Source organism: Mesoplodon densirostris, chromosome 13 (assembly GCF_025265405.1).
Source record: "Mesoplodon densirostris isolate mMesDen1 chromosome 13, mMesDen1 primary haplotype, whole genome shotgun sequence".
NCBI classification, from domain to species: Eukaryota; Metazoa; Chordata; class Mammalia; order Artiodactyla; family Ziphiidae; genus Mesoplodon; species Mesoplodon densirostris.
The window spans coordinates 58,669,725-58,685,179 of NC_082673.1; the positions used below are offsets into that span (position 1 = coordinate 58,669,725).

General features: G+C 36.2%; 1 protein-coding gene across 1 annotated transcript in view; it reads right to left on the minus strand.

The window, feature by feature from the left end:
• Positions 1 to 884: 884 nt before the first annotated feature.
• YWHAZ (tyrosine 3-monooxygenase/tryptophan 5-monooxygenase activation protein zeta) overlaps positions 885 to 15,455 on the minus strand; it is a 32,083-nt gene continuing 17,512 nt past the window's right edge. The window contains exons 3-6 of the mRNA XM_060115541.1: positions 7,953 to 8,076; positions 6,990 to 7,153; positions 6,815 to 6,910; positions 885 to 2,955 (exon numbers count right to left, since the gene is read on the minus strand). Of these exons, the coding sequence (XP_059971524.1) occupies positions 2,896 to 2,955; positions 6,815 to 6,910; positions 6,990 to 7,153; positions 7,953 to 8,076 (444 nt within the window). The 3' untranslated portion in view covers positions 885 to 2,895. The remainder of the gene's footprint in view (positions 2,956 to 6,814; positions 6,911 to 6,989; positions 7,154 to 7,952; positions 8,077 to 15,455) is intronic.

The following is a 15,455-nucleotide window of genomic DNA, read 5'->3' on the forward strand; positions in this document are numbered from 1 at the left end:
GAAAAGAACTGAGCTCCTACAGTTACTAAACCACTTGACATTACATTCTTTTAATTCTTTTACTCCCCCACCCCAATTTCTATCTTCATCGCACAAAAAACGAACAGTTATTAACTGGAAAAGCCAAGACCATAGGCCAAAGTGGCAGCAAAAATCCATCCTTTTAACTGATCACACTCCTGCCCACTCTCAAGGCACAACTCTGAAGTGGACATATACATTTAACAACTCCAATACTACACACACACACCAAATACATTACATTGCTGGAGTCTCCAAATTCCTGAAACTGCTGACAGAAACAGACATGAAGCCTGAATTTGGGGCAATTTAATAAATGTTATAAAAAATTTACTATTCAAATCTCAAGGCAAAAAAAAATCTCAGGTTGAAATCTTCCTTTATCTACTGGGCACTACTATGTAGAAACCTATTAACAGCTAATATTAATGAAGTATTATCACAATTTATTTCAGAATCAAACTAGTAGATGAGACTGAGGTACATAAATAGGCAAATGAGACAAGCTTTAGATTTTATTTATAATTTACTTGAATAAAACCCATCTCCTCAGTCTAACTTCATTCTCCGTAGCTATAAAATGATTATTTCATGTCCTTGGCCTGGGGGTCAGGAGAAATCAATAGAAAAAGAAAAGAGCTGTGCGTGAAGATGCATTATGATGTTGTCCCAAATGCATAAGAGATCTTTTTCTCCTTGAAAGAAAGACCCCAAGGCCTCCATTGCACTTTTATTTGAATGTAACATTTGGGACAATTGTCCCAAAGGGCTATTTCCCAATTTAATCTGAGGTCATAATAAAACAAGCAACAAAACAGTATTCGGGATTTCAGTTCTCACCCTTATCATCAAGACTCACTGCCTCCCATCATCAGTATTTATTGAGCATTTACAGTGTACTAGGCACAATAGAACATACAGAAAACATTGTCCCTGCTCTCGAGGAGCTTACATTCTAAAAGAAAAAAAAAAAATACACCTCTTTTAAAATGGTATTTTTGTTTGGTGTTTTCTGCAAGGTACTGAGGAAATAGCTTGTAGGGTGAGCTTTGGGTATAACTTAGCCCCATCATTATTCAAAGAGGGGAAGAGGAAGGATTTTAAAGGCAAAGACAATGACAGACCATTCAGGATAGGTAGGGTTTACAGGGAGATAAACACAATCTCATCAACTAGGGAGAGATTTGCTGCAGTGTATAGGATGAGGGAAATAGTTTGTGGGATGCAAGCAAAGGAAGCAGGGTATCCTTAGGCATTGAGTGGAGCCAGAAAGATCATGCGGCCTTTTCCCCAAGAACATGGCCACCAAGTAGGAACGGTTGGTGACAAGACACAAGGCTTAAAAAAGGTAATCCTGTGCACCTGACAAATAGAAAGAATAAAAGATCAAAATTGAAGGCAGGCTATAAGAGTATCAAGAAATTCTTAAAAACAAAAGTGATTTGGAAGCACGAAACTTACAGTTAATGCTACCCAATGTTATGATGGGCCAAGAACATTGCGGCTTCCTAAGTTAGAAAATGCCATATACCAAAATTTTAAATGGAACACATTACTTTTTTTTTCATTCAATCCCCCTGTCTCTGGAAAAAAAAAAAAATTTTTTTCAGGGGGAGGGGGGAGTAGGGACATGGCTGGGAACAGTAGTAGTTATCTTAGTAGTATTTTGTTGTTATGATAAACTTTGTATTCAAACTTAGTAAAAGCCCATTAGCTGCCAAGAGGGAATAAGGAATAAATTTCCAAAAATGTACAATTTTCTTTAGAGAAGTTTCAGAACCAAAAGACTAATTTACATGAAAAGCTGTAGAGAAAGTAGTTGAAAAGTCCATTCATAAAACTTTTATTCCACTTACATGAACTTAATACACGTGTTCTTAACAATTATGCTTGGATTGTTCATGAAAATTTCATAAGACATTAAACAAAGCTAGCCATCATCTCAAGTTATTTCCCTGTTAACTATTTTTACAGCACATGCATGTTAGGCAAGTATCAAAAAAAAAAAAAAAAAAAAAAAAACCCAAAAAACAAAATAAAAACAAAACAAAAAAAACCCACAAAAGCAAAAAAAAAAAAACCTAAAAAATGTTAAATACATGGGTTTTTTGTTTTACTGCTGTGCTTGATATACATGAAGTAATGAATATCAAGCAATTCATTTTTACTGCATCTTTACTTGTACATTTGTTCTTAGGTTGCCTAAAACATTTAAATACAAATAAAATGAGTGTAGCAAAAATAATGAAAGCAAACAGCAGTTAACTTTACAAATAATGGAATGTGAACCGTTTCTGCCCTTATCCAGAGTAAATTGGGTCACAACTAAAGGAACACTTCTGTAGCTGTAGTCAATGGTGTGCACATTGAGACTTGAGTATTCCACAGATAACACATGGTTTAACATGTAATATCTATGGGATATCTATTTCTACTATAGCCTTATAAGTGCTCCAAACCTTAAAGTACCCACAGCTACACCTGTGACTGGAACCAATTATCCCTTTTATTCCCCACCAGGACAAACCAATACGAGGCAGTTTTCCTTGCTTAGACATGGAAGCAGTTTTAACCCTGGCCCTTGTTAAGCCACAATGTACCAAAAGTACTCTGCCAGACATTTATAACTTGTATAACAATTCCACATCCCCGTATTGGCCACCTCAGGATGAGAACAGGTAACTCCCTAAATGTCAACTGGCTCTACTCCCCTAACCTTAAACATAAAACCACATGGGAAATACAGAAATTCAAATAGAAGGAACATAAACCTGTCATAAGTCGTAAACAAAAAACTATGTGTGGGACAGCATGGATGACAAATGGTCTACTGTGTAAATTTTAGAATGAGGCAGACAAAAGTTGGAAGGCCTTTTAATTTTCCCCTCCTTCTCCTGCTTCAGCTTCGTCTCCTTGGGTATCCGATGTCCACAACTAGTTAAAAGAGGAGGGGGGGGAGAGAGAAATTTTAGTGTATTTCAGTTTAAAAAAAACCTTAATATATATGCCAAAGTACCAGAATCTAAGCAGTTTTTGTTGGAAGGCTTTCTTTAAAAAATTGCAGCATTTAAGATAGCTTCAAGATGTAAAACGCCTCCAGGGAATTATATTCAATATCCTGTGATAAACCACAATGGAAAATAATATGAAAAAGAATGTATATGTGTATAACTGAATCCCTTTGCTCTATAGCAGAAATTAACACAACATTGTAAATCAACTATACTTCAATGCAATAAATTTTTAAAAAGATATAAAAGACCTCAATATAATACATTTATTTCCTCCCTAATCATTCTGTAAGCATAGTAAGTACACAGCAGAGTTGTCTTCAAATAACAAAGTCAGATACAGGAAATTCTTGGTTATTCATAGAAGGTGAAGAAAAAGTAGAAAAAATCATAGAAATGCTACAGTTCTAAAAATATCAATAGCTATCAGAATAGTAGATTGTCCCAAATAGCCCCAGTGAGAGACGGATGTATAAGTTTAGTGCAACTGAACCAGAATCATCAAATTCAGCCCATGCTCAAGGAGCTCAGGCTGACTACTTTCCCCTGGTAGACTTAGACTTTAGACTGCCACTCTAAAGAGAATACCACACTCTATGAAATTCAAGAGTCAGGATCAAGTCAGAACTAAAATACAAATTTAACTAACATTTTTAGTTTACAAAAAAACAAAAAACCAAAAAACTACCTTTGTGAATTTGTCTGATTCAAAATTAATAGATGAACACAAAACAGTATGGTCAGAACCAAATCTTCGAAGAGGTAAAAACTGAATTGTCCCATAGTAGTAGGCCTATGGTGTCTATTAATTTTTAGATTAATGTTACAGTTTTTCAGCAATTTCAAAAGATGATTTCAAAATTATCTCAGCTGTTTCAAATATTTTTTTACAAGTCTTAGCACTCTATAATGATTTTTAGAGGTAATTATAAAAGGATTGTTTCAAGATACCTTAAATTTATATTGCTTATACACTGCAGAATGAAGGGGGGAAAAGCTCAATATTTTTCTATCCCCCAAATCACCCCTTAGTTTTATTTATTTATTAACCAAATATGTTACTGGCCTGGAAAGGAGACTTCTTTGAACATCATACAGTTAGCTGAATGACCTCTAGAAGTCTGTAAGCTTCTATTAAACTGGTAGTCTCGTAAGACAAGATGAAATTATTTTATCATCTCTTTCCAGTTCTTTCATGGATCCTTGTCTTTTCCATATAAACATTAAAAATCTGATGAAGGATATTTATATTTCTCTTCCTAGGGTTATGTGTTGACAACACTGGTCAACCAGATCCAGACTCAGATACTAGATAGTTTTGACAAAATTTCTTTACTTGACAGATAAGTGATCCAATCAACCTATAATGGTAACAGGCAATACGACAAGAGCTCAGAGAAGGCACATAGTAAATAGTGACGGAATCAGAATCAGAACCTTGGTTTTCTTCTTACTCAGCTGTTGTAATACGCTCTGCATGCTATACTGATACCAAGATTCAGCTGGAAGCATATATTTCAGATCAGGCCTTCTCAAAAAGTGATGACAAAACAACTCAGTAGTGACTAGGTCTCAAGTTCTACCTTTTAGAACTATCTCATCATTTCAAACCAGAAAAATTTGAAAAATTCTTAATATTAAAATTAGCTAACAAACTGAAGTGCTTCTTTCATTTGATACACATAAAATGATTCACTCTTTAAGGAACTATACCTTATCCTCTTGACTAAAATAATCTCCAGAGTGTGTACGTAGCCTCCAATTATACTTTCTAAAATAATTTTCAGTGTTTAATAATAAACAAGTACATAATGACGTTCAAAAAACTGCTGAGAATATAACTGGTTCAGAAAATTGGCAATGGGTTAGATAAAATAAAGCTGAGAAAAGTTAAATGTATACAATGATGATGTACAGTCCCCAAAACAAATGCCCCAAAGCTAATAAAAACCAGCAGCCTAAACTATAATCTTCATTCCTAGCTCTTTATCTGGCACACAGAAGATACTTGATACTTTTTTCATCCAAGCCTCAAAACTTCAAATTTAATATTTATGTGAAGGAGAAGAATGTGAAAACCTATGGGACCAAAGAGACATATCTACCAACTGCAATATGTAGACTATTTGGATCCCAATGCAAATAAAAAACTGTTGGAAGAAAAAAAAAAAAAAAAAAGACAATACAAAGAAACACAAAAAGACAACTGGAAATTGAATGCTAGAAATTTGATATTATTAAGGAATTAACTATATATTTTTTCAGTGTGATACTGGCATTGTGGTTTTTTTTTTTTTTTAAGTCTGCAGTATACCAAGGACAATCATGACCTGCCACAGTAAGTCTTTTTTTTTTTTTTTTTTTACTAAGAGACTAGGCAAAATAGATGTCCACTTGGACTCCGCAGAGTATCTGAAATTTTGTAACTAAAGTTATTAATGCCCTACCATAGCTACATAAATATAGAAGCAACTTTATGGTCACCATTTTTAATGGAATTTAAATATGAAGAGAGGGCTTCCCTGGTGGCGCAGTGGTTAAGAATCCTCCTGCCAATGGAGGGGACACGGGTTCAATCCCTGGTCTGGGAACATCCCATATGCCTTGGAGCAACTAAGCCTGTGCACCACAACTACTGAGCCTGCGCTCTAGAGCCCGCGAGCCACAACTACTGAGCCCGTGTGCTGTAACTACTGAAGCCCAAGTACCTAGAGCCCGTGCTCCGCAACAAGAGAAGCCACCGCAATGAGAAGCCCACGCACCGCAACTAAGAGTAGCCCCACTTGCTGCAACTAGAGAAAGCTCGCGTGCAGCAACGAAGACCCAATGCAGCCATAAATAAATAAATAAATAAGAAGAGAACTTAAGGGACTTCCCTGGCGGTGCAGTGGTTAAGACTCCATGCTCCCAATGCAGGGCACCCAGGTTCGATCCCTAGTCAAGGAACTAGGTCCCACATGCATGACACAACTAGGAGTTTGAGAGCCACAACTAAGGAGCCCGCCTGCTGCAACTAAGACTCAGAACAACCAAATAAATAAATAAAAATTATTTTTAAAAAAAGAACTTAAGTATGTTTTTGATATTAAAAGCAAAACTCTTCTGTGACTAAAATGGAAAAAAAAGAATCAACTATATTGAAATGAAAAATAAAATGGCTTATATAATTGAAAGTTCAAAACCATGAATTACAAAGTCATTTTAAAAACCAGAATTTTAACAATGGGTATATGTAACTAATGAAAGGATACATTTTTACTCCTTAGTCTAATATTTCAGTTTCTGTAAGATGGTTTTCTTCAGAGTTTTAAAAGCAGATAGGCTCTTACATTAAAAAAAAAGAAAAAAAAGACAAAAAAAAAAGGGAATATAAAAATAAACAGTCACACGAATTTTTTGTTTCCAGTGCATATGTTATGTTTACACCATACTGTAGTCTATTAAGTATGCAACAGCATTATGTCTTTAAAAAAAACAATGTACATATCTTGTTAAAAAATACTTTATTGCTAAAAAATGCTAATCATCAACTGAACCTTCAGCAGTTGAAATTTTTGCTGGTGTAGGGTTCGAAACACTGAAAATTACCAAAATATGAACTCAAGAGACATGAAATGAGCAAACACTTTTGAGAAAAACAGCACCCATAGACTTGCCCAACACAGGGTTGTAACAAACCTTCAATGTGTAAAACTCATAGTATCTGCAAAGCACAATAAAACAGAGGTATGCCTATAATCTCTTCGCCATGTTAACCGCTCATGATGCTGGTATATACTTACTGTCAAATTGTCTCTCAGTAACTGCATTATTAGTGTGCTGTCTTTGTATGACTCTTCACTTAATGTATCAAGTTCAGCAATGGCTTCATCAAATGCCTGTGATAAAAAAAATACATTTCAATGCTCAAATAATAATGATTACTAAATTTCCACATAACAGGTAAAAAATACATACTGTTTTTGCAAGAGAGCAGGCTTTCTCAGGGGAGTTCAGAATCTCATAATAGAACACAGAGAAGTTAAGGGCCAGACCCAATCTGATAGGATGTGTTGGCTGCATTTCCTTTTTGCTGATTTCAAAAGCTTCTTGGTATGCTTGCTGTGATTGATCCACAATCCCTGGATAATAAAATACACCAAAATGTATCAATAAAAGTTTGCACTTCACCTTCACCCCCCAAACCAAACCTTTACTATCCAATTATAAACTCTGAAATATTAAGCTGTAGCAACCTTAACTGATTAAGGCTCCTACATTTAAAAGAAAAAAAAAAAGAAAAGAAAAAAAAAAGAAAAGCTTCTCCTGGAAAACTACACTAGCCATCGATCAATATCAAGACAAAATAACTCTAACCATCTCAGTATTATTTTTAATAATTAGTTTGTACTGCTCTACAGTTATACTATAACCACTATTAAAATTGTGAGGAAACATTCCTATACATAAAATTGGCTTGTTAGCAAGCATACATTTCAGAATACCAATTATTCGGCAGTAGATATATAGTTGACCCTTGAACAACAAGGGGTTTAGGGATGCCAACTCTTCATGCAGTCGAAAATCTGAGTATAATTTTGTAGGCGGCCCTTCATGTCCAACCTTGGATCATGTAGTACTGTAGTATTTACAGAAAAAAATCTCTGTGTAAATGGACCTGTGCAGCTTAAATCTGTGTTCCTCAAGGGTCAACTGTTTAGTTGAAGGAAGGACGGGGTGGGGGAGGTAAGAGGGGAGGGGAGGGGAGGGAAGGAAGAAAGAAAGAGAGAGAGAGAGAGAGAGAGCGCAAAGTCCATTATTACTCTTCATTTAGTGCTCTGAGCAATTAAAAAACAACAAAACAATTCTCTACACTCCGGAAGGGACTCCTTCCGTACTGTGTCATTTTCTAAGCGTCCAGCTCAGGCTGAAGCAGCATACCTTTCTTGTCGTCACCAGCAGCAACCTCAGCCAAATAGCGGTAGTAGTCTCCTTTCATTTTCAAATAGAAGACTTTGCTCTCTGCTTGTGAAGCATTGGGAATCAAGAACTTTTCCAAAAGAGACTTGGGAAGAAAAGAAACAGTCACAATAAGACTAAAATCTTTACAAAACTAAAAGAATCTGCATTTTTTAAGAGCATACTATAGCCTAAGTTATAAAACTTTAATACCCAGTCATTGCCAACAATACAATTTTTGAATGCCGTAGGCTCGTAAATTTGTGGTTTAAGAGCAGAATGCTTTGGACAGCAATACTTAAAATTTGAAATTAGTGTTCAGCTTATTATTTAAGGATGATAATTTGAATATTGGCCTCTCCCCCACAGTGCTTTCAATTTACATGCTGACAAAGACTGCATGTTTCAATGAATGTGAAACCATGATAGCTCATAATATTATATGTGTTATTACTATATTATTTAACAAAATGGCAAACTTTTCATTTTCAAGGTAGTCATGACACTAGAATGCAAAGAACATAAGAGATTAACTTTTTGGTACTATGGAGGAATATATGACTTAAGCAGAAACCGATAGTATAACAGACACTACCAGAGTCCATGACAGAGGAAGCAGAACAAAAGAACAAAACGTCATTTATAAGACTACAATTAAAGTAATACCTCACAACAGGTAAAAAGCTGTTCAAAGTAAAAGTTTTATTTATCCTAACTAAATTAAGACACTGGTAGGAGTATGAGAATTAAAGACCTGAAGAGTACACCTTTAGTTTCATTAAAGTGATTTTCAGCTAATAAGATACATATTTACCCATCACCCCAAATGGGTTAAACTTCATTCTACGTAATTTCGTTCAAAACTATAACAATCTGGGCTTCCCCGGTGGCGCAGTGGTTGAGAGTCCGCCTGCCAATGCAGGGGACACGGGTTCGTGCCCCGGTCCTGGAAGATCCCACATGCCGCGGAGCGGGCCCATGAGCCCTGGCCGCTAAGCCTGCGCGTCTGGAGCCTGTGCTCCACAACAGGAAAGGCCACAACAGTGAGAGGCCCGCATACCGCAAAAAGAAAAAGAAAAAAAAAAAAAAACTATAACAATCTAACTAAGTAAATCCTAACATGCTAATAATTATATTCTACAATGGACTTAAAGAAAAACTTGATTTCACTGTATTAGGGGGATAAGGCACAATAAACTAGTAATTTTTTTTTAAGGGGGAGAAAGATAATATTCCAGTAGTAGAATTAGGCAATTTTTTTTTTTTTTTTTTAATACTCCACTTCTTCCTACTAAATATACTCTAGGAATCAAGGTGAAAGTCAATTTTCAACTGGGCTTAGCCGGGCAAACAAGTCTGAATTTTTACAAGGAAAAAGGGTATCTAATTCTTGGTTTCTATTCTTCTGGTAGTAACCAAGTAGTTTAAATAGCACCTACTTATATGCCAAACAGGCTGAAAAATGCTTTTAAATAATAACTCTAACTTTGTATGTCTACCTCATTATGTTCCAAATGGTGAGTGGGAGAGTAAGCTTTAACCTGGCTTCTCCCCCTTTCTGCAACTTAAGCATCAGATACTCAGATGAAGTGGGTAGTTCCAAGTTGGCAGTAGGAGCAGGTTGCAATGCATTACAGGAAAGGGTTGGAGATGAGAGAATTCAACCTGAAATAATGTTTCCTGTGATTATTAACTGATATTTGAAACCATTGGCCTGAAATCAGAAGACCACTTTGGTTAGAATACAAAATTCTTATTACACCACACCCAGATTTTCACATTCAAAGATCTCTCAGCTGCAGAAGTGTTTTGGAATTCATTCACTCACTGATTCATTTAAACTTTGAGGCAGCTTCTAGTGTGAAATCTCAACCAAACTAGAAATAAAGGAACTCTCTGGGCTTGGAAGACCACTGCTTCCTCCGAAGAAGGAATGCCTATAACCTAAGACTTGGCAAAATTCAAACGTCCTGTCATTTTGTCCTTTAAACACCATCGTCCTCTTTGAGGCATGAACACTCTGTGAACACTATAGCTGCTCTTTGGGGATCTGCGGATCTGCCTAAACAACAAAAGATAGTTCCATTTAGTATAGTAAGTGTTTTTTTTTTTTTTTTAACTTAAGAAACAAATGACCAGGCTTTTTCAAGTTTTGTATCTTAATACAAAATGCATTATTCATTCCACTATGGGAGACGGTATAGCATAATGGCTTTGGATTCAGAAGTCTAGGTTTAACCTGTGGCACTCCACACTTGAAATTCCACTTCTGACTGGCTAGGCTAAAAGTAAGACTATGAAGTCTAACTAAGGAAAAAGTGTATTGAGATTAACCAGAATTCACAAATCACTTCAAATTAAATAGCGGGAAAAAATATATATAAATCTAAAGAAGGTTCCATATACAATTCGGTTGTGAACTGCTCTCTGGCTCATTTATGTATATTTAAGATTGACAAAGAATATTTTCAAATGAAAGAAGTGACAACAAGTAAAAGCCTAACCATGAAATCAATTCTCTACCTAGGCATTTCTATTTCATATTTTACTGCTTCAACGTATTTTTTACATTCACTTATTCTTCAATACTTAAATGGTACTGTGCTAGGCACTGAGAATAGTGAGCAAGACAGTCTCTAAGTCTGAGGATAAAATGTCTAGCAGGGGGCCTCCCTGGTGGCGCAAGTGGTTGAGAGTCCGCCTGCCGATGCAGGGGATACGGGTTCGTGCCCCGGTCTGGGAGGATCCCATATGCCGCGGAGCGGCTGGGCCCGTGAGCCATGGCCGCTGAGCCTGCGCGTCCGGAGCCTGTGCTCCGCAACGGGGGAGGCCACAACAGTGAGAGGCCCGCATACCGCAAAAAAAAAAAAAAAAAAAAAAATGTCTAGCAGGGAGGACAACAGAAACAGAATAACACTACCTCGTCATGTCCTTCACTTTTCAATGACTTTTATCTAACCCACTGTATATATGTAAAGATGAGGGCCACAAACATGTGCAGTTAGTTAAGGGTGAATCACTTAAAATGTAAAACTTTAAAGTATACATCTGAAAACTTGCAGAAGTTATTTAGGCAAGGTGTCAATAAATGTCATAAGAAATTGTAACTCATCTTTTATGAGTAATAACTTCTATATCTCTAAAAACTGTTGTTTTACATTTGGGTAACTCACACTGAGAATTTTTAAATTAGCAATTAAGCACCTCTTCCCTCAAGGTGAACACTGAATTTAGCCATAACATCTGATTAAAACAATAACAACGGCAAAAACTACTTTAAAGCTATTAACCAGAACCTACAAGTAACAAGAAGGCAAGATACCAGTAGTCAGGCTGTTTATTGGCCTAATGATAGACTAGAAGTACCAAGGATCAACAGTGGCGAATGTTTCTGGTAAAATGCTGACTACAAGAAGTTGAAAAAGCAAACTCATCACATTGTACCCATTAAATAAATATGTGCAGTTCTTTGTATGTCAATTATACCTCAATAAAGCTGTTAAAAATAAAAAGTTGAGAAAGGGATAAATGACAAACTTTTAAAATCTTCTGATGACATAAAGGTAAGAACCATTAAGATTTAAAAAACAAAAAGCAAGAAAGACTGGATTAAAGATTAAATTTGGTTCAAAAAGCTAACTATGAAAGAACAGAATGTCCTCCACCAATTCCCCTACCATCCCTGTTCATGTATGCCACTCCTCCTGTCAAGAGGTGGAATTCATTTCCTTTCTCCTGAGTCCGAGTTAACTTTGTTGTCTTGCTTTAACCAACAGAATGCGGTGAAAATGACTCCTGTTCCAGATCTAGGCCTAACCCTTAAGAGGACTAGCAACTTCCCTTTTTGCCCTCTTGGAGCCCTAAGCCAGCATTAAAAAACAAAACAAAACAAAACTATCTTGCTGGAGAGAAAGGTCAAGTCAGCCCCAGTCGTGGAACATGTTTAGTGAAGCCATTTGGATATTTCAGCCCCAGCTAAAGACAGCAATGAGTGACCACAGCCAACACCATGTGAAAAACTGTCCAAAAGAATCCAGACAAGCCACAGAGTTACAAAAAAGAATAAATCAGTTTCAGTTTTGATCGGTTTGTTATGCAGCAATAGACAACTGAGAAAAATAATGAAAACATCATTTTCAATAATAAACATGCCATTTTTGACACTTAATCACTTTACATGGATTAATTTGATCCTTCCATAACCTTACCTATGAGGTACAAACTACAATTATTGCCATCTCATAGAAGACAACAAATGGTGCCGAGCTCAAAAACCACAGCTCAGTTGTGAAGGTACAACTCCAACTAGGCAATCTGACCTGTTCTACAACATTATTCTACGTTTTCTCTATCTCAACAGGATGATATGCCTACTAAGAAGGAGAATATGATTCTAAGATATTAATTAGAAATCAAAATGAAGGATGATGATTCAGTTCTACACTGTGCTGAGGAAACCAAATCTAGAGTATATTGTTCCTTTAAAAATAGGGACTTCCCTGGCAGTCCAGTGGTTAAGACTCCGTGCTTCCACTGCAGGGGGGGCACGGGTTCAATCCCTGGTCAGGGAACTAAGATCCCACATGCTGCGTGGCTCACCCCCCTGAGCCCCCGCCAAAAGTATCAAGTTAGGCTTTGAAAAACTGGAGAGTATCCAGGAAAGCAAGCAAGAGTGTTGATGAAAACTGGAAACAGTCATGAAAACTGAAAGAATATGACATGAATGGCTCCAGAAGACAAGACTAGTTAAATTTGGGCAGAGGCATATTTCTGCACAGTATGAGAAAACTTACAAAACAAATTTGGAACAGGCCACCTCGTCAGACAGTAAGTTCTACTCTTCTTACAGAGATTTTCAGGAGAAATGAGAAAAATCACTATTTTTTAGAGGAGATTCACAAATAAGATGTAGTCTCATTCAACTCTAAGATATGGAGGACATAGAGTTCACTGAATTAATTGTAACACTACAGAGGTGATTAAGTAGTTAATTTATCAAACTAACCAAAGAGAAATAAAAGTTCAATTTTCCGGATTTAAAAGTCAGAGGAGAAAGGCAAATGTAGGGAGAAGACCATGATGGAAATAAAAACAGAGGGGAAAAAAAGGAAGCAGCACTTATCAGAAAGCAGCAGTGACAAGGAAAACTGGAGAAGAGAAAATGAAGAGAGGAAAGAACTAATAGCTATTTTCAACATACAAAAACTTCAGAAAATACCCTGCGCGAAGTATACAACTTCCTATATTTCATTCACGTGTAGTAGTAAAGTGAAGGTGATGACAACTGTGGGACATTGTGAGAATCTAAATTTAAAAGGAAATGTAGCATTCATATAAGGAAAGAAGCAAATGAGGTGTCACAACTTCTACTTATAAAACAACGGTTAGGCTGACTACTGATGAACCTTCCACTTGTAAAATTCTCCATAACACTGACCTTCTAATCTAAATGTAATTTATAACAGAAAAGGATTTTCAGGTCAAACACAAACTTTAATAACATCTTACACTCAAGCACTTAACTGAGACTACAATGTTAATATTGAGCTGATCTCCATTTTAGCCAGTCAGAGAAAAAAATAACATAAAGGAGCATGTAGTCTAAAGTTAGTACCCACTGCCCGCATGTACATTCCATTGGTAAAAACAGTCACTTGCCTGCATTTAAGAGGGACACTGGGAAATCTGGTCCAGCTGTGTGCACAGGAATTAGAGGGGAGCCTCAGTTTTAGTAAACAGATAGCAGTTTCTGTCACACAATTGATGAAGCATTTTTTCTTAGTTACTGGTATTGATTATGAATTATTAATATGAAATTGAAAAGAACTAGTGAAAATGGAAAAATGGTGTGAATTTTTTGTAGAAAAAATTAAAAAGCTAAATCTTTTTATAATCACTACCTATATGATTTTTAAAAATTTTTCACATCAGCATTATATGCTAAATATGAATGTTAAAATGTTATCAAATAATAGGGAGTAGTTACTTGTCTGAAGAGCAGTTGTACTATATATAGTGTCAAAACGGATCTTGCCGAAATAGATTTTGATTTAGAGATTCACAGTAGTTCCCCTCAAGCAGTTTTAAAAAATGTTTTTAATGACAGCTACTGTCTTTTAAAGATAACCATGGCCATTTAAAAATACCTAAAATTAATCTGCTGAATTCGAGTTAATGCACATTCTGACTTTATACAGTAGTCATCCCCACTTAACGTTATGTGGGATTGAAAGCATGAAGCCCACATCTGAAATGTCTCTGAAATGTTCCTTTAAAAATAGGGACTTCCCTGGCAGTGCAGTGGTTAAGACTCCGTGCTTCCACTGCAGGGAGGGGCACGGGTTCAATCCAGAGCTAAATACATGCTATAGTTCTGGAGAGGGTGCTGAACCTTAACCTAATCAATGGATAAATTATGTGGAGCTTGACATTTTAGAGTTAAAAGATTTTTTTTTTCCTCTACAGCGCCATGTACAATTAACCTCTTAGGCTGTAAGAACACTTAAGATATGGGGTCAAGTAATGATTTTTCCCCCAAGCCAGTCAATTTACCCAGGGCAGAATATATTAACAATAGTTTCTAGCACGTGCTTGATCCAAAGATGGTCTACATAACATCAATGCTTTGACTCTGGAGTGGATTAACATTAAGGAACCACACAAACTGACAGGTTACCTAGTTCTGACTGCCCCTCTTGAGGTAGGCTCAACCTGCCCCCACTAGGAATTTCAATAAACATTGAATTCTAACTGTGGTCAAATATTTCTAACAGAAAGTTTGTAAACTGAAAGTCTATCTCTATTCTAGTGATATACCTCTCTCACTCTCCTTTAATATGATTACAGCTGGAAATTAAGAAGAGTAAAATATCAAATCTGTAGGAACAATCAAGACTAGAAACTATCTAAAACACCAAAACTGCAGCCTGAGCTGGTGGCAAGGCCCTAATCTCTGGGCATCCAAGCATTTCTTGGAGCAACAGCTTGGTGTAATAGAAACAGTATAAACTAAAATCAGGCAGACCTTAAATCCCACTCTCATCAATTTTGAGATCTCAGGCAAGTTAATCTCTCAGAGCCTTAGTTTTCTCATCTATTAAAGAATTAAATGAAATTTTATTTTATAAAATGATTTTTTTAATAAAAAATATTTACAAATGATTAAAATGAAAATCTACTTCAAAAGGCCACTACGACGAGGTCTAAATGAGAGTATAGTTTATATAAACAGGAAAGCACCAATCACAGCTCCTAAAAGAGTAGGTACTCTACTCAGTTAGATGCAAATATAAGACATGGGGATCTTGACATCCAAAAAACCTGCTTTAGTGCACTTGTACTCTCAACTTTAGTACTTCAGTTCAGGTTCAGTAATCAAAAATTTGTGTATCTAATAAGAGTGGTGAAATAATGCACAAAAAACCTTTCATTTAAAAACACAGGATTAAAGAGGGCGGGGACATGCTGAGCTCTGGGCTTCCCCAC